Here is a 17,934-nt window from a genome sequence, read left to right as displayed (position 1 = left end):
TAAGTCGACTGTTTTCAGATATTGGGAGACACGCTTCATAGCTGACTAATTTATCACTGGCTTATTTAGCTGTGATCACCTTGTCTGTAGAGTCCTGTGAAATCAAACTCACACATGCAACACCAGGATTCACGTTTTGAATCCTAAATGTGAGATGAATGAACAAAACCTTTGTTGCATTTCTATATGATGATAAACATGCATTTCTGCAAACACACAGGCAAAATATATAATCATCCAATTATTTATGCAATATTGCAATATGCAAATTGTAATATTTCAACTGCTATAAAGGCAGCTTGGGTGATAAGGAATGGTTTGAAAGAGCCTTTCGGTTTGTGTACTTACTACTGTAAAAGCTTTTTCTGATAAGTGATCATCTAATGTTGGCAAGTTTGAGTTGGTTTGCTGAAGATTTTCAAAATACTTACCATAAAAATCGAAATATATCCCCAAAGGCAATAGGAAAGCAGTTTTAAGAGTGCCAGGAGATGGACTCTCACCATACTAACCCTGCCAGCCTGCAGTTCTAGATCTGGCCACAATTCACTGCGCTGCTCCAAAACACATTCCTGCTGTTGTTCACTAGTGCAGATGCTGTACAGATTACACTATGTAACACAATTTTTGTTCCTGGGTAGTAGTATAATCGTAAATCTCGAAAAACTACTCACTTCAAAAGCTTTTGTAGTCATTCTTGTATTATTTAGTATAAATACATGTTAATTTGGATTCATATGTTTTTTTTCTGACTTTATGTGAACGAAAAGACGTTTTCTCATTGAAAATAGGTACATTTCAAAATTACACTGTCCTGGTCACAAAAGCAAAGTTTGTGGGGAATAATAGCCATTTTCTATACTTTTGAGGCATAAGCAATTAGGAAATAACACTTACTACCCAGGAACAAAAAAAAAAAAAAAAAAAAAATTGTTACACAGTGTTATTTTTAAAAGAAGCATTTAAATTTAGAAAAAGACTAATTCATGAAAGTATCTCTGTTATTATACAGAGCTCATGGCATGACACAGAATCATTTTGAATGGTCCAAATTGTATTTCTTCTGAGCATGCACTTTGTTAAGTAGGGTCGGTAGCCATCACGTGTACTGCTTAAACTTAAAGGTGTGCTGTGTTCATAATTTTCACTCTGTGACTTTCTATGCCAGCATTAAATTAGTAGTGTTAAGTAGCTAAGAATTTTAGGTTATTCTTTTCTGTGAGGAAATAAATGATTTAAACTGTAAAGGATTGACAATCAATGCCTTGGGATGTTGGTCTTGAAAAGTAAAATCCACAAATTCCATCTCAGGTTAGATTTTTTCACTCGGAAAGATTATATCAGGCTTTTTTGTTCACAGTCTGTGCAGCCAGACAGCCCATGCCGTTCAAGTTAGTATGTGTTTGTATTTGTGTATGCTGCGTGACTGGTGGCGTGGGGGGTGTGGCGGGCAGTTGCTGGAAAGATTAAGCTCAATTGTTCCCTTTGGTGTTATACCAGATTCACATATCATTTATATCTGGGCAGAGTGGGAGGAAGGGACGGTGAGATTATATTTAAATTGTATAGAAACAAGGGGCATCTATGTAGGCATGTGCTTCGGGATTACAAACTGATCTGCATGGGGAAAATAACTCTTTGATTCATATATAAAAAAGAAACCATCTGTTTTTATTTTTCAATGTTTTATTGAAAAAAGAAACCAAAAACAATACCAAAACGAAATGCTAGTTCAGTCACTTGGTATTACATCATTCCAAAAGAAGTGTTGTGCCAAAAACAAAAACCTTATCATGACGTCCTAACATGGTATGGAAACACAGGAAGAAACTATTCAGTCAATCAGCTGCCACAGTTATTGCCTTGTACTCACATGTTGGCTAGTGCAGAAGAGTGGTCTTCAGTGCAGATGGAAGGTAAATTAATCAGATCATTTTAAAATGTAACGAAGAGGGGAATGTATTTTGCTATAGAGTAAAAAACAGCATCAAATCACCAAGCAACCTCACAAAACATTGTCCAGAACAACACTTGTACCCATTTACTTTAAACATTAAAGACATTTTAACACTTACAGGTTTCCGAATCACAACTCTGGAGGTGCTGGAGTGAATACTCTCTAAAAGGTAGCCCAACCTAAAAATACCAAGAAACCCTGAGAGGAATGTTGTTTTTACATATAAGGCAACAAACTGAAGACACCATACTTAATATAAGCATGGTATCCACCATTAACTGTGATTTTCATGGCGTGATTGTCTGAACTCTACCACAAATTGTCAAGGTGGAGGAAACAAATACCGTGGGTCCAAACCAGTAATATTGAAAATACTTCTGAACAAAAGTGAACTTTCTTGGAAGCAAGCAATTGTAATATCAAACATTTACAAAGTTAAAGATCTTCACAGGCTCGCTCTGAGGTAAGTTTACTCTTTTGAAATATCTTTATGGAGTGGGTGTAGCAGATATCAAATCCACAGTGTAAAGATTTCTATTGGAATGTGTCTGTAAGGTTGCATACGTGTCGCATTCTCTTTGTTTACATTGCCCTACCGTACTTCTAAGCCTCACACATCATCTAAACCCAAAAATACCCTGTAACAAGACTATAACTCATCCCTCATTTTGTCTCCTTTGGGTCTTACAAGCCTGCCAATGAAGAGGATTGAGTTGGTTTTATTGTCTTTCACAAGGAAGATGAACGGATGATCAGCATAGAACAGCTTGGGGTTCTTCAGCTTTTCACTACCGTAGATGCTGGCGTCAAATGGGTTGCCCTCTGTGTCCCACTCCATGGCAGATGCATGGAACACATTGGACAGGTACAAATCCTTCTTCCCAGACATGTTGGACAGGTCGGCTTTGGCCTTGTCCACAGCCTCAGTCAGGCCCAGCTCCCCAAGGGTTTTCTGTAACAAAAAATTGTGTTATCTATTAGAATCCACTAATAAAGGAGAGAAAGACCAGAAATAGGAATAGGGCAAAAAGTGCAAAACAAGTTACACAATTGATTGAGATTTAAACCTCATGATGTACATTTTTCTTCCCATGCAGTATGTAAAATATCTTCTATTTTTACAAAGATTATTCACATTCAAAACCCTCCAGACTCATACATGATCTCCTCTCTCTGTCAAAGCAAAGCTCGGTGTGCAGAAGAAAGTACCTGCAGGTTGTGACTGACTTCCATGCTGACTTTAGGCAGGGAGACAGCCACAGCTTTCTCCACCAGTTTGCTGATCCAGGTGTCCAGCTGCTTGCGGGTCAGCAGCTTCTCCAGTCTCTCCAGTGGCTCCACATGATACGGCATGATGAAAATCATACTGGACATCTTATGTGCCAGAGGCATGCTCAGAACATACAGCTTGTTCACGGTATCATCGTGGAACCCATAGAGTCCTGAGACAATGACATTCCATTGAGTACAATTTCACTTTCCTCCCCCTATATATAATATAATCACAGGCAGGGTCTTTGTTCCTAGTGTCCTAAACTATATTCTTCATTTGCATTATAACAAGCATCTATTTATTTGGGGATTTTTTTATACACTTAACAACTGGGAATCTGCCCTTGAAACATGGACAAATGGAAATCTCACCTGTCCGGTGCATCATGGGAATGCCAACAGTGTGAGAGCGAGACACCAGGAAACCACGGTTGTCCACCATCTTGTCGTGAAATTTCTCATCCCAGTGAGCTGTAGGAGATAAAGGAAAGTATATGAAGATGGGTAGAAAAGCAAGCAACCAGATGTAAGGGTGAAAGATTTCCTAAGTCCTTATTCATAGTTCTTCCCTGTGTGAACAAAGCAATGGTATATACATGTATGTGTTGACAGCAAGTTTCAGTCATCAAGTGTGATAAACCACACGTTGTTCTACCAGAGATTGAGTAAGAATCCCCAAAACTCTTCTCATGGATATACTCACGTTTGTAGAACATGGCGTTGATGATCATTGCTCCATCTGTTTTCTCCACATCCTTGGTGATCTCAGGCAGCTTCCCGTCGGTGGTCTGAGATGCCCACTCATTGATGGACTTCAGGGCGCTCCTCTTGTCCCGGAAGTTGATCTTGGAGTGCTCGTAGTTGTAATGCTTCTTGCTGTTCTGGACAAAGTCATCAGCGAAGTTGACAGAGCTGGGGCCGTATAGACGGTTGCCGATCTTCCAGGTGACATTGCGGGCGGTTGAGTTGCTGACCTCGGTGAGGAGCTCGGAGAGCCCGGAGTGGAGATGGTCATCCTTCACCTTGTCAGCGCTGAGGACCGTCTTGACCTGGGAGGCTGTGGAGGACTTCCCCCCAAGGTGAACCAGGCCCAAGGAAGAGGCCACCACCACGGGCGAGATGAGGATGTTCTCCAGGTCCTTCTCCTTGGACATCTTCTGGTAGAGGTTGAAGGCCAGGTTGGCACTGTTGTCCGCTAATGTGGTGGCATGGCTGCTAAGCTTCTTGTCTTCAGCAGTGGCCACCATACCCAAGAGGCTAAGAACTATGAGCTTCGTCACCCACATGGTTTCAATGACAGGAAGCAGCACTGCAATCCTGGGGGACAATCCAGACAAACAAATATTATCTAACGATCAGTTGGATTTCTGGATAAGCTCTTAAACTTTCAGAACTTCTCAGATTCTATTTGATTTTCAAAGGGACACAAAGAGACTTTAACTTTGACTCGTAATCCACTGTCTGGAGAAACATACTACCCACAAAAACTATTACAAAAATCGTGCTGCCATGTTAAATATATAACACATTTATACACCGGCGTATTTATGTAAGAGCAGGGCTGAGTCTATTTATGGGAAATTTCCAAGGAGGCATTTGTGCAGACACCTCACATTGATATGAGCCACGTCAGCAGCGCACTACAGAGAGACATGAGGGAGAACAGAGAGCCAAAGCATCATGGAAATCATACTTGACTCTCTTGAACGGAGTTACAGTTTAAATCCATTGCATGCTGTAATTAACAAACACAGCTGTATGTTTGTATTAAAAAAAAAAACATTTACCATACTGATGTGCTAATATAAAAAGCACATTTTATTTATATAGTTGAAACCAGACAAAACAAACAAGACCGGATGCAAAATTCAAGCAAGACGTGCTGAGCTGGTTTTTAATTTTTTTCATACTTACTTCTTTCTCCCTTCGTGCCCATTTTGTATTTTTATTGTCCAGATTTTTGAATCATTGTCCATCAATTAGCCATATATATTATAATCTGCACAGCCCATCATGGCGCTTCTCAGCTATCTATTGTAATGTTTGAGCCTGACAATACTGTTTGTGCCTGAGGCGTGCGGTGACGTGTAGCAACAGAGGATGTGAGTCTGAATAGCAGCAGTCTGAACAAAATGATCTAAATATGTAGCCTGAGGAAGGTCTGAAAGCCAGGAGTGGCTGCACAATGAAATTATGATTTCAACCACAAAAGTTCAATATCATTCTTTCATTCTTTTTCTTCCAAATGGAAACTATGAAACTACACAAACAAAGGCATAAATAGCGAAGGCTATTTATTGTTATTGTGTTGTTTTGGTTTTCATTTCTTTACATCATGGGATACCTTGAAAGGTTTTCATACTGATGTCAACGTTTGCCCTTTTCATTCTGAAAGACAAGAGGTGTATATAGTAATCTCCAAGCAGCAAGAGGGGAAAAAAAAACGCTTTGTGTCTTAATGGAGGCATTTATTTCAACAGCAACTGCATTTGATCTGATTTCCTCTCTATAACTGAGAGTTTTGTCAATGTTCCCTTTCTTTCAGTGTTCAATAATGCCATACGAATGCTGCATGCACACAGACACACAAAATGTTCTTATTGGCTGGAAGTTGACCTTGTTTCTTAACTTCTGTCCAATCAGCAATGCCACAGTGGACATTCTTAGTGATGGAAGCCAAATTCTAAACCAAGATCTTGTTACAATAACCCACCCCACCGGCTACAGTTCACAGACTGAGACAAATCTGCCATGCAGTCTACTGGATTATCTCATTCAGGCAATTTCGAGTTCATTATCTCAAATCAAGACATGTATACATTTCTGAATCAGACAATTCCACTATTCACAATTAGAGCAGTCACATGGATTAAATAACACTGTGCAAGCACTCACACTCTGGAAAAGATGTTCTCGTTGGGTGGGGCTGTTAACAAAGTTATGAAGAGAACTCAGAACAATTCCACACTTCTACCATGTCTCACGAAGGGAGTGCTCCTCAATTAGCAGACAGCAGTGATTTGCATAATAGTAACTATCAAAGCCTAGTCTACATTCACAAGCAAGATTTATCATGCATATATTGTAGATAAAGTATCTATCTTTATTAATCTTTTCTGATAGATAAAGTAATAGTGTATGCAAGCTTTTTTTAATCTCTGAAGGAAAAATTGAACTATTTGTACTGTATGGGTGTTTTAGAAAAGGAGAAAGAAAAGGAAAGATCATGTTTTTCTAAATTCCCTAAAATCACTGAGCCCTGCACAGCCAGATTCTTGTATTCAGAATCCAATCCTACCTTATTAGGCTCTTCTGTGGCACTTGCTGGGCTTTCTTCCCCGTGGCAGACGTCTGTCCTGTTGGCTTGATGAGAGATAGATCCTCTTGCAGGCCTATATACACTGCAAAAGAAAATTCTGGAACTTGGGAAAGGAATATTTAAATGAGGAACTCTGAACTTTTCACAAAGCAATGCTAAGAACCTCCCACAGGATCCAATTGCCTTTGCTGTGTATATGGGTTTTTCCTCAGGGTCCTAATGCCAGTTAGGATCAAAAGAGTGGATACATTTTGAACACAAAATTTATAACAAAATGAAGATGTATTCAAATGTCATCTTAGTTTTAAACACAGCTCTATGTAGTCAGAACCCTAATCATGGCCCAAGTCTAATGGGTGGAAATGCGCAAATTGCAATCAGGTCTATAGATTTAGGCCATAATGAAAGTCACTGATAAAATATGATCTAATCTAACTTTTTCATATATATATATATATATATATATATATATATATATATAGGTATAGATCTACAGGTGTGTGTGTGTGTGTGTATATTATATATATTTTTTAAAGATAAAAAGTAATGATGTATCATGTTTCACCAGTGAGTTTATACACACCAAAGTATTACATTTAATTATCAAGGAAACTTTTACATGTGATTCTGAATTAACACAAGCATTTTGATTTCTTTGACATATTTTTAGGCTTCAGAATGTTCTGGGCAGAAATCCTTAGTCTTCGTGTGACTAAATCTGGGCTAAAAGGTGAATATTAACCACAACTCAAAGAAGACATTAGGTAAGATGTCCCTAACGTTAAGAAAGGATCTTTCTGAATATAACTGAACACAATAGTACCTCTCAGAAGCCCAGTCATGGCATCATCAGTGGAAGTCAAGTTTCTAGAAATCAGTGAGAGTGAAGCATACAACCCCTCACACATACATCATTATCACTGTATAAACATCAGTGAAAGCACATATGGTCTGAATAAAGAAAGAAAGAAAATGTGTCCCTTGGGCTCATTTTCAAAGGGAGCAACACTTTTCTCTATCTGACAGGGTTGAACTGTGAGAGTTTGTTCTAGAAAAAGGGTTCTCCCTTCAAACTCTTCTAGTTTGAAAATCCCAAGGTTTCCTGCTCGGCTCCCCTCCCCCTCAATGTGCCACGTACAAGACTGACTCTGGGCCGGCTGTGGGATTCGTGTCAGATCAGAGCTCCCCCCTCATTGCACCCTTTCCCTGCTGCAAAGAACCACTATGCTTCTTAAATAAGCACCGACTGACAGGCGGCCACTGTATTCAGCGCCCACTGAAATGAACCGCCTAAAGCCATGAAGGCCAAGCAGCAGAAAATGTGCTACTGAATTTGGTGCCTTTTAAAATTCGACGTATATGTTTCTTGTTTTGCACTGTTTGTTAAGTAATAATTTGAGTTTTTGGAGAGAGTGTGATAGAGTCATTATCTATCTTGCAGTTTTTCTCTGCTATGATGTTAACATTTCTTTCTGTTAGATTCTTAATAATAAAGTTGAGTATACATGAACAAAGGGTGTAATTAAATTGAATTAGAGACCACAGATATATTCATAACAGCTGGTATTGCTAATTTTAGTAGCAAAGGAGATACTAACATCACCCAAGATGAAAAAGCAAATGAGCCTTTAATACATCAGACAGAGCTGCCACATTATCATTATCTTAAATCCATTTATTCTTGTCCATAAAGGGGCAATCAAATTAGTTCCTTTTGTGAGAGGAATACTGGAGTAGAATAGAATAGATAAGTATGTAATGTCTCCAAGGTGCAATTTGTTTTGCAGACAGAAAAACAATAATAAAACACATTAAGAACATTAAAGCGTTACAAACAAAGAAAACCATACAACGTTTAATCAGACCAGGATAATACAACAAATACAAACCAATAAATGACATAGAATACATCACCATCGGCATGGACATCCTAAATCATAAAGTACAATCATATCAGAATGGGCCACAATCCACAAGGGACAAATCATTTCCTGAACCTATTAGTTCCACAGCTAGGAAAGTTAAACCTGCAATTATCGATGCCTCTTAATTAATAATTATATGAGAGTAGTTCTAGTTGTGATTTTGTCATGGTTTGTCATTTTTAAGAGGTTCAGAATATGTATTGATCTGCACAGAATGGTTTTCATAACCCAAAACAGCATACAGGAAGTCGTGAACAGGAAATATATATTGCACATTTATTCAAGGTCCTGGACTTCCCATGCTTCTGTGGCTGATCTTAAACTTGTCTTTGTGAGCCCTGCCTGGGAAAGTTGTAAAGCCCACACAATTACATTACTGCATTAGTACTGCATCTGCTGTGCAAGGCAGGCTTGTCCGAAATAACATCTGAGTTTCCTCTGACCCCTCAGTCCACTAAACTCCTAGTTGTATCATTATGTGGGTGTAATGCAAGGGAATGCAGTGTTTTCTGTGTTTGTAATGGGCTTCGTTCACAAGACGTGTTTGTGTTTTATATGTGAAATGGAAACTCTGCCTCTGAAGTCATTGCTGTTCTCGGTCAGTTTGAAGTGTAACCGAGAATTAAGCCTTAGACGGATAACAGAAAAGCTGCATTCAAGGAAATAGTTTTGTGGATGGAGACCCTTACTTTTTCAATACTGTTTGTTTGCACACCAGTTCACAATCATGTTACCAAATACTTAGTCGGTGCTATAGATTGTTATGTAGTGTAGTGAGCCATGCATTCCTATAGCACCCCGTATTGGGCGTCCCAGGGCATCTCCAAACAAAGTCAAACAACCAAAATCTCCGGGCCGGTCTCAGCAGCATCAGAGCTCAGCCTGGGGCTATGTGTGCCGCTCCATGTAAGTTACATAATAGAGATCCTCATCAGAAGCAGAGTCTAGCTTCTTAAAGAGACACCTAGCATTTTAACACTTGGTCACAGGGCTGCTGTTTGGCGAGATTAAAGATTCTTCCACAGTAGTTTCTGTAGTGGCTGATAATTGAGCTGTAGTGTACCGTTATTCATAATATTTTTATTTGTATAGCGCCCTTCGCAGGGTAGCCACAGAGCGGTTTACAGAGTGGTAAACATACAACAAACGTACAGCAAAATAAAAGAATACATAAAAATAGATCTTTAACAGTTTAAGTGATCTAAAATAAAGTAAAAACTCCTATGGATGGCATGTAGGAGAAAATAAATCTCTGGGGGTCCACGGCTTAGGGCCTAATGGTTGCCTCCCCTCCAGGCAGTATAGTTACTGTTACTGTCTACTGTTTGTTAGTTAGTTAGTCTTACTTAGCGCAGTTTGGAATATATATTGATGCAAATGTTTTTCTTGCATATACTATTGTAGAGAGATTGTACAGTTTTGTTGTGCGCTTAGCTTCGCCTTTTCTGCAATCAGAACAGGCAGTTATGCAGAGTTTAGCATTCCAGACATTCCAAGCACTTAGATCGGCCGACGCTGTAGTAGGGCGTGACTTGCGGTCTCTGGACAAAGCAGTGTAATCCAATGCAATTCAAGTGTGCTCTCCCCTAATTAGTTATAGGTGGGCTATTTAACAGCCCCCCAGGACCTCCATGCCTCAGTACCCCCCTTCCGAAGGGCCACGCTTACAAAGGGCAGGGACTCTAGCTGTGGGACTCATAAGGGCCACGCTTACAAAGGGCAGGGACTCCAGCTGTGGGACTCATAAGGGCCACGCTTACAAAGGGCAGCAACACCAGGCAGCCATGACTATCGCTTCAATTCCTGTTCTGCTCTCTCTGTCTTCTCGGCGTGCACCTGCATGCCATTACCTCCCTAATCCTGCTAACCTCATCTCCCTGCTCTCCCCTCCTCCTGCCTCCCCTCTATTCCCCTCTCTGGAGGCTTGTGGAACTGCCACTCAGCTTCCAACAAGTCCAACTTCATCTCCGCTTTTGCCTCCCACCTCTCTCTGGATTTCCTTGCTCTCACGAGACATGGATCTCCCCTGAGAACTCAACCACCCCTGCCACCCTATCCTCTCTGTTTGTCCTATTCCACTCCCCTCGTCTTACTGGGCAGGGAGGAGGAACAGGGCTCCTGCTCTCCCCTTCTCTCCTCTCCTCTATCACGACTAACAGTTTTGAATTCCACGTAGTGGAACTCACCTCTCCCTCTCACCTCTTCCTTCTAGTTCTCTACCGTCCCCAAGGTCCACTCACCTCCTTCCTGGATGAACTCGACTTCCTTCTCTCCTCCCTCCCCTCGCTGTCCTCACCTACCATCCTCCTGGGTGACTTCAACATCCACCTCTCCAACCCCTCCCACTCTGCTGAATTTCTTCCCCTCCTCCACTCTTTTAACTTCTCTCTCTCCCCGTCTCCCCCGACTCACAGGGCAGGCCACCAGCTAGATTTCATCTTCTCTATGGGCTGGTATCCTCTCTGCCCCAATTCGCACACACTACTCCACTACTCCGCTCCGTCCATTGGCTCCCGATACTGGCACGCATTCAGTTCAAGACATTGACCCTCACCTACCGCTTTCTCGACCACACTGCACTAAGTTACCTTCAGTCCCTCGTCTCTCCATACATCCCCTCCAGACCACTGTGGTCTTCCAGTGCCAGACGACTAACTCTGCCTCCTCTCCACTCTCCTTCCTCCAGAGCCGCTCCTTCTCATCCCTGAAACCTAAATGGTGGAACGACCTGCCCACTGAAGTCAAGACAGCAGAGTCTCTGACCTCCTTCTGGCGATTACTCAAGACGCATCTTTTCTGACTATTTCAATTTTAATTTAGTCATTCATTCTCCTGTAAGATTGCACTCATACAACATTTTGTCATACTCTTGCCTTTGTATTACTAGCACTTGTATTGTTTATTTGATTTCCCCTACACACCCTTTCCCTTAGGTCCCTAACTGTGACCTAACATCTTGTCTGCACTTACCAGCTTTTACAATCTAGGATGTACAATCTAGGACCTTATATATTGTTTACTGTATATCTCATATACACTTGTGTAAATTCTGAATTTGTAAAATATATTATGCCTTGAATTACACTTTATTATTGCACTTTGTATTGCTCTAATATTTTGTAAGTCGCCCTGGACAAGGACGTCTGATAAGAAATAAATAATAATAATAACAGCAGACAATGTAACAGCAGACATCAGATCAGAGGGCTCTTGATCGGTGCTGCTGGCTGTGGTCTTCCCTCTGGTGGGGGCCTCTCTCCGGCCCTCGGGGGTGGGGGGTTTGTAACATCAACAGCTCTTGTGTGGCGATGGCTCGTCAGACCTTGGGGTGTGGGTGCCCTGTTAGCCCTCCATGGTGGGGTGCCTCATCAGCCCTCTGGGGTGGGTTGTGCCTCGTTGGGCTTCCACGGCGGGGGACAAGGTGCCTTGTCGGACCCTGAGAGGGGGGCTATTGCTGGAAGACAAAAAGGAAATTATGCTCAGATACTGGTCATGCAGTGCGGGGCATCTCCAAAAACAGTTGTGCATTGCATGTCGATGGCACACCGGCGGGATTACTGGCTAGAAAACAGAGACTAAACAGATGAGTCTTCAGCCATGATTTAAAGGCTAAGACAGACATCTTACATTGTCTGGAAGATCGTTCCACAGTTTCGGGGCCCTATAACTGATTGCTCGACCACCTGCGGTTTTTGTGTGTATTTCAGGGACCACTAAGTAATCGGCTTCCTGGGAAGTAGGGCGGTACCAGTCCCTTTAGTGCTTTAAATGCTAATAAGAGAACTCTGAAATCTATTGTTTAGTGCACTGGGAGCCAGTGAAGAGAAGCCAATACTGGAGTGATGTGGTCGTGTTTCTTTGTTTTAGTTAGGATTCTTGCAGCAGCCATTTTGAACTAACTGAAGTGCAGAAATAGCTCTGTTTGTGCTGCCTGGCAGAATGGCATTACAGTAATCCAATCTAGATGTAGATGTGTATCAGTTTCTCAGTGTCATGTAATGAGAGGAATTGTGTTAGTCTAGCAAGGTGTCTTAGCTGGAGGAAGGAAGATCTGAATGTGCGATTCAAAGGATAGATTAAGATCACAGATGACACTCAGGTTTCCTGCCATCTCCTTAGGGGTGAAATTAAAGTTATCATTACTCAGTTTTGTCAGCTTATGATGAACATTTAATTTTTGTTCCCTAAAATTATGACTTCTGTTTGGTCAGAATTAAGCATAAGAAAATGACTTGTCATCCATGTTTTAATCTTGGACAACCAGCAGATTAGTGTTTCTATGTCTATGGTATTGTTAGGATTTACTGACAAATATAATTGTATGTCATCTGCGTAGCTGTGAAAGTTAATATTATGGCGTCGAATTATATCACCTAAAGGGAGCATATACAATGAAAAAGTATAGGTCCAAGGACTGAGCCCTGTGGTACTCCTCAGTTACGTTTGAGTGGTTTTCATTAATCAGTTTCATGAGTCTGTTTGGCAGATATGATTTAAACCACGATAGAGCATTGTGAGACATATCAACAAGGTTTTGTAAGCAGTGTATCAAATTGTGTCAAAAGCCGCACTTAAGTCTAATAAAATAATAACAGTGGCTTGCTCCTGCTTTCAGTCGGAGGACTGAAACATGCTATCTAACACTTAGGTTAGTAGTGTTTAAGTGAGATAAGGTCGGCACTGGATTTCTTAAGAAGTGGTTTAAATAAAGCTGTTTGAAATGATTCGGGAACAGACCCTGAAGATAAAGAGGCATTAATCATATTGTGTATTTGTTGAATAATTAATGGCAGAGATTGTTTTAGCAATTTAGTGGGTATAGGGTCTAGTGTGCAGGTTGTAGTTTTCATTTTAGTAATTTAGGAGACTAATTCATGTTAAACGGGTCTAAGGTAGGCAAAGACTGAAGGACGGCATGTATGGGCTATAGTATTTGTGTATGTTTCCCGTTTTCTTTTGCCATTCACTTTGCTATTGAAATAATCCATTAAGTCTTTGCAGGTGATATAGGGAGGGATAACCTCTGATTAGTAAGTGTTGTGATTGTGTTAAAACGAAAATGTGGGTTATTCTGGTTTGTCTCTATTAAATGAGAGTAATAGGCAGACCTAGCAGAGGATAGGGCCTGCTTGTATTTATTATACTGTCATTCAATGCCATGTTGAAGACCTCTAATTTTGTAGCTCTCCATTTACATTCATATCTATGATATTCTATTTTAAGTGAGCGAGTGACTTGTTAAACCATGGTGAGTGTTTTGTTGGTTTAATTAGTCTTGTCCTCAATGGAGCTACTGTATCTAAAGCTGTGCTTAGCGTATTGTTGAAATGATTGAATAATTCATCTACAGATCCTGTTTTGTTACAGAGTAGTACATTTATGAATAGCAGTAGGATTTAGGTAATGAGTTTCTATGTTTCTCTCCTGTGTGTCTGTTGCTACTCCAAGCAGCTCAAATGTAATAAGGCAATGGTCAGAAATCATCTGGTTTTGGGTTGATATTATTAAGTTATTAATCTATACCCCAAGGGTAATAAGTAGATCTAGTGTGTGATTGTGATGATGTGTAGGTCCAGGCACATGCTGAGAAAAGCCTACAGACTCCAATAGGGACAGGAAACTAACAGTGAGGGGGTCCTCTTTAATATCAATATAAAGATCTAGGAGCGGGGTCAGGCTATGCTGGGAGTTACGGGCAGACTGCAGTGTAGGACTGCGAGCCTGCAGCCTGACCGGTGCTCTGAGGAGTCACACTTTTAAAAAACTTAATACAATAATATTATCAGATAACATTAGGGCTCCTCTCCAGTTGGGATGGAGCCCCTCTCTTCTGAGGACAGGGGGATCTGTTCCCTTCTAGATTGCTAGGAAGATTAAAGGTATGCAAATACACTTTTAAAATAAGGCCAGCTGTAACCTAATTGCTTCGTCATAAATAGCCTCTTTGTCTGCCATTTTAGCATATTAATAAAACACACCACACCCATGCCTTTTAAACACTGGATTTAAGTTCAATTTAACAATTAATTTGCCTGTCCTCATTCGTTATCAGAATTACAGATATTGTCTTAAGAAAGTTAACAGACTACTGAGAATCTCTGTGCGTAATATTAATAATGTTCCTGTTTACTGTAACCACGCTAAAATATGATTTGTTTTTTGTATTTAACGGATTGAGTGCGTGCCTTTAACGATAGACTGCAAAAATGTTTGAAAGGGTATGTTGGGACAGAAACTCGGACGCCTCCTGTTTCCTTTCAGAGGCTTGTCAAACCGTTAATGACATGTTGCCGAGGGTGGAGTCGAGCCGAGATCCCAGACTTGGAGCCCAGGAGAACCCAGAAAAGAAGCCAAGCCCTCTGTCAGTCTGATTGCAATGACGGCACTGCCCCTTCTGTTGGGAGTATATAAACAACTATAAGCAGAGATAAGACCACATCCAGCACTGTGCAAAAGAGCTGCTGTAGTTTTCACACTAAAACGCATTGTATCCAGATATTTTCCCTCCCGGTGTGTTTTAGTTGATCCTCAACAGCAAATGTGTTACCCTGGGGGGGATCATGTCTCATGTAAATAACAAGAAGAGCATTAGAGGAAAGGCCGACAGTAAACAAGAGTCTTGGAGAAGTAAACATGCATTTTCCTCACACATGGAGAGCTTTAGCAGCCTGTGAAAGATGGGGGGGGGGGGGTAGTGTCTGAGCTTGCATTGCTATGCTAATGAAGACACTGTTTGTACAAGCATGTGAAGAGAGAGGTTATGACTGGCCGGGAGACATAGGACCCTTATAGTCGCTCATGGAGAAATCGTGAAATGCAGCCGATAGTGAAAACTGAACACTGCATTCCGCACTTGACTTTCGCACTTGACTTTCGCACTTAAACTAATTTGTTGTGTCTTCCATTTCATATCACAATCACATATACACCTTATTAAACATGATTTCATTTTTACAGTTGAAGAATCACACCTTCAACAGAGGTCTGTCCCACTAGTCAGTCTGCAACTTAGCCAGGAGATAGGATTGAATGCCGCTTACGTTGTTACAGTTGTTCTTTTTCTTCTCTTACTAGAAAGAGAGAGGGAGAGAGAGAGGGAGAAAGGGAGTGATAGACAGAACTAGTAAATGGACTGGAATGTGGCCTTGCTTCCACATGGTGTAACATTTCAGAAGTATTGCAAACACTGCATCATAACCAGAGAATGTAACATCATGTCATTTAAAGTACCATACAGGATTATATCTCAGTACATTTACTAAATTAGAATAGCTTATATTTTTCTCTTCTTTAAGGGGAAGTAAAATGTATACTATATATACAGCTCTGGAAAAAAATAAGAGACCACTTAACATTGATTTATGAACTTGGACTGGTCCCTTAATTTTTTCCAGAGCTGTATTTAGTAACTTTCCAAATTAAACGACAGTCTAGAGATAATTGCTGAAATGTCTGTGGCTGCAATTCAGTGCCGGAGTGGTATTTCTGCGCCGTAACCATGATATTTGAATGATGTAATATGTCTCCGAGATTTCAAATCTGCAGGCATCCTGGCATCCAACACTGACAATTTGAAAACAGCTTGCACTGCTCAAACTCTCATTAGTAAACCTCACAAAACATTTAAAGCAACACAATTTGCTTAATTATCTTAATACACAAATACATTTAATACCTCAGATTTTATTATCAGTAATTACTAAAGCATTTTTTTGATTATTGGTTTGATCGGGATATCGTAGAAAGATTGAATTACTGTTTTACATTCCATTCAGGTTGTTGAAATGTAATATTTAGACTAGTTCAGACAATACCTTTCCAATAATTAACTCTGGTTTTCTGAGTTAGAGTTCTCTGCATTTTAATCTACCACTAGTGAAGGGCTACATCCTATCTTTCTTGTGTCTCAATGTTTTATTTCCTGCCTTAGGAAAGCCCCAGCTGTCAGTGTGAGCTGTGAAGGTTAGGTTTATTGTTAATCCAAGTGATTTGTCAGAGTTAGTGTAGGTTAATGATTAAGGTCAGACTACACTAAAGTATTGTCCAGGTATGGATATTCAGATTGAAATGGTAAATCACCTGTCTTCTGTGTAAGGAGTCATTAGCCCTAACAAAAGCCAGGACAGAATTTGAAACACCTATGTATGAACTTAACAAGATTCAATCAAACAAATGAAACCATATCACTTTGAATTGTAAGAATGTTCTTTGTTTTACCACCCACATGAATAATGGACCTATGTGTAAAACTTAAGAAATACTGCCCTCTGGTGGAGAAGAGTCAGATCTCCTTTTGATAAGGTTCCACACCAAAGACTGATCCTCAAATTGGAAGCTGTAGGCATTCAGGGTAATGTAAGTAGATGGATTATGAACTGGTTGATGTGGAGGAAACTGAGGGTGTCGATTAGAGGAGTCGCTTCTAACTGGAGTGAGGCTGTTAGTGGAGTTCCACAGGGATCAGTACTAGGGATTTTTCTAATCTATATGAATAATCTCTTCACCCTCTCTTCACCCTCACTAGGATAAGCGGTTTCGAAAATGGATGGATGGATGGATGGATGGATGGAAATATTAATGATCTGGACTCTGGGATAGTTCGAAACTTGTCAAATTTGCAGATGATACTAAAATAGGTGACTCAGCAGATACAATCTCGGCAGCACAGGCTATTCAAAGGGACTCAGACAATATTTAGCTGTAGGCCGACACCTGGCAGATAATTCAATGTGGACAAGTGCAAGGTATTACATGCAGGTAACAGAAATGTCCACTATAATTACACTATGGGAGGAATAGAAATAGATAAAGTAACGCATGAGAAAGACCTAGGAGTCTATGTGGACTCCTCACTTTCTCTGTCTGAACAGTGTGTAGTGGTTGGGGCTCTGGACTCATAACTGGAAGGTTATGGGTTCAAATCCTGGGTGGGGCAGTGCTGCTGTACCCTTGAGCAGGTACTTCACTTAGATTGTTCCAGTAAAATGCCCAGCTGTATAAATGGGTACAAATGTAAGTCTGCTAAATGACAAATAATGTAATATATTGTAAAAAGTATAGAATTGAGAACAAGGGCAGTGATGTTCAGACTGTACAATGCACTAGTTAGAGATCATCTGGTTACTGTGGACAGTTCTGGGCTCCACACTTCAAGAAAGATATCGCTGCTCTAGAGGCAGTTCAGAGGAGAGCAACCAGACTTATTCCAGGTCTGAAGGGAAAGTCCTACTGAGAGACTGAGGAACTGAACCTTCTCACCCTGGAACAGAGGAGACTACGTGGGGACTTGATTCAAGTCTTCAACATCATGAAAGGCATCGACCACATCAAACCAGGGGAGCTTTTCCAGATCAGCAGGGACACACGCACCCGGGGACACAAATGGAAATTCAAGACAGAAAACAGGAGACACTTCTTCACACAGAGAGGCGTCACAATCTGAACAAACTCCCCAGCGATGT

At 40.7% G+C, this 17,934-nt stretch overlaps 1 protein-coding gene across 3 annotated transcripts; it reads right to left on the bottom strand.

The window, feature by feature from the left end:
• Positions 1-1,668: 1,668 nt before the first annotated feature.
• Positions 1,669-6,662, bottom strand: serpinh1b (serpin peptidase inhibitor, clade H (heat shock protein 47), member 1b). 3 transcript variants are annotated; one of them, XM_066699569.1, is made up of 6 exons: positions 6,528-6,646; positions 5,574-5,617; positions 3,933-4,546; positions 3,602-3,700; positions 3,167-3,399; positions 1,669-2,909 (listed from the first exon to the last, which is right to left on the bottom strand). In XM_066699569.1, the coding sequence occupies exons 3-6, from the start codon at positions 4,513-4,515 to the stop codon at positions 2,607-2,609; spliced, it is 1,218 nt and encodes a 405-aa protein (XP_066555666.1). In that variant the 5' UTR covers positions 4,516-4,546; positions 5,574-5,617; positions 6,528-6,646; the 3' UTR covers positions 1,669-2,606. The 3 variants fall into 3 exon arrangements, with proteins under 3 accessions (XP_066555666.1, XP_066555665.1, XP_066555664.1); XM_066699568.1 differs by lacking the exon at positions 5,574-5,617 and having other exon boundaries at positions 6,528-6,662; XM_066699567.1 differs by lacking the exons at positions 5,574-5,617; positions 6,528-6,646 and adding an exon at positions 5,144-5,539.
• Between the last annotated feature and the right edge of the window lie 11,272 nt (positions 6,663-17,934).

Source organism: Amia ocellicauda, chromosome 3 (genome assembly GCF_036373705.1).
Source record: "Amia ocellicauda isolate fAmiCal2 chromosome 3, fAmiCal2.hap1, whole genome shotgun sequence".
NCBI classification, from domain to species: Eukaryota; Metazoa; Chordata; class Actinopteri; order Amiiformes; family Amiidae; genus Amia; species Amia ocellicauda.
This window is presented reverse-complemented; position numbering and strand designations above follow the sequence as displayed.

Bases quoted from the DNA above. Each gene is read 5' to 3' on its own strand.
- serpinh1b (XM_066699567.1), bottom strand. From the start codon at position 5,205: ATGGACAATGATTCAAAAATCTGGACAATAAAAATACAAAATGGGCAC. The intron at 4,547-5,143 runs GTAAGTATGAAA...ATTGTCCCCCAG, and splicing joins GGGCACGAAGGGAGAAAGAA to GATTGCAGTGCTGCTTCCTG. The intron at 3,701-3,932 runs GTGAGTATATCC...TATCTCCTACAG, and splicing joins CAACGCCATGTTCTACAAAC to CTCACTGGGATGAGAAATTT.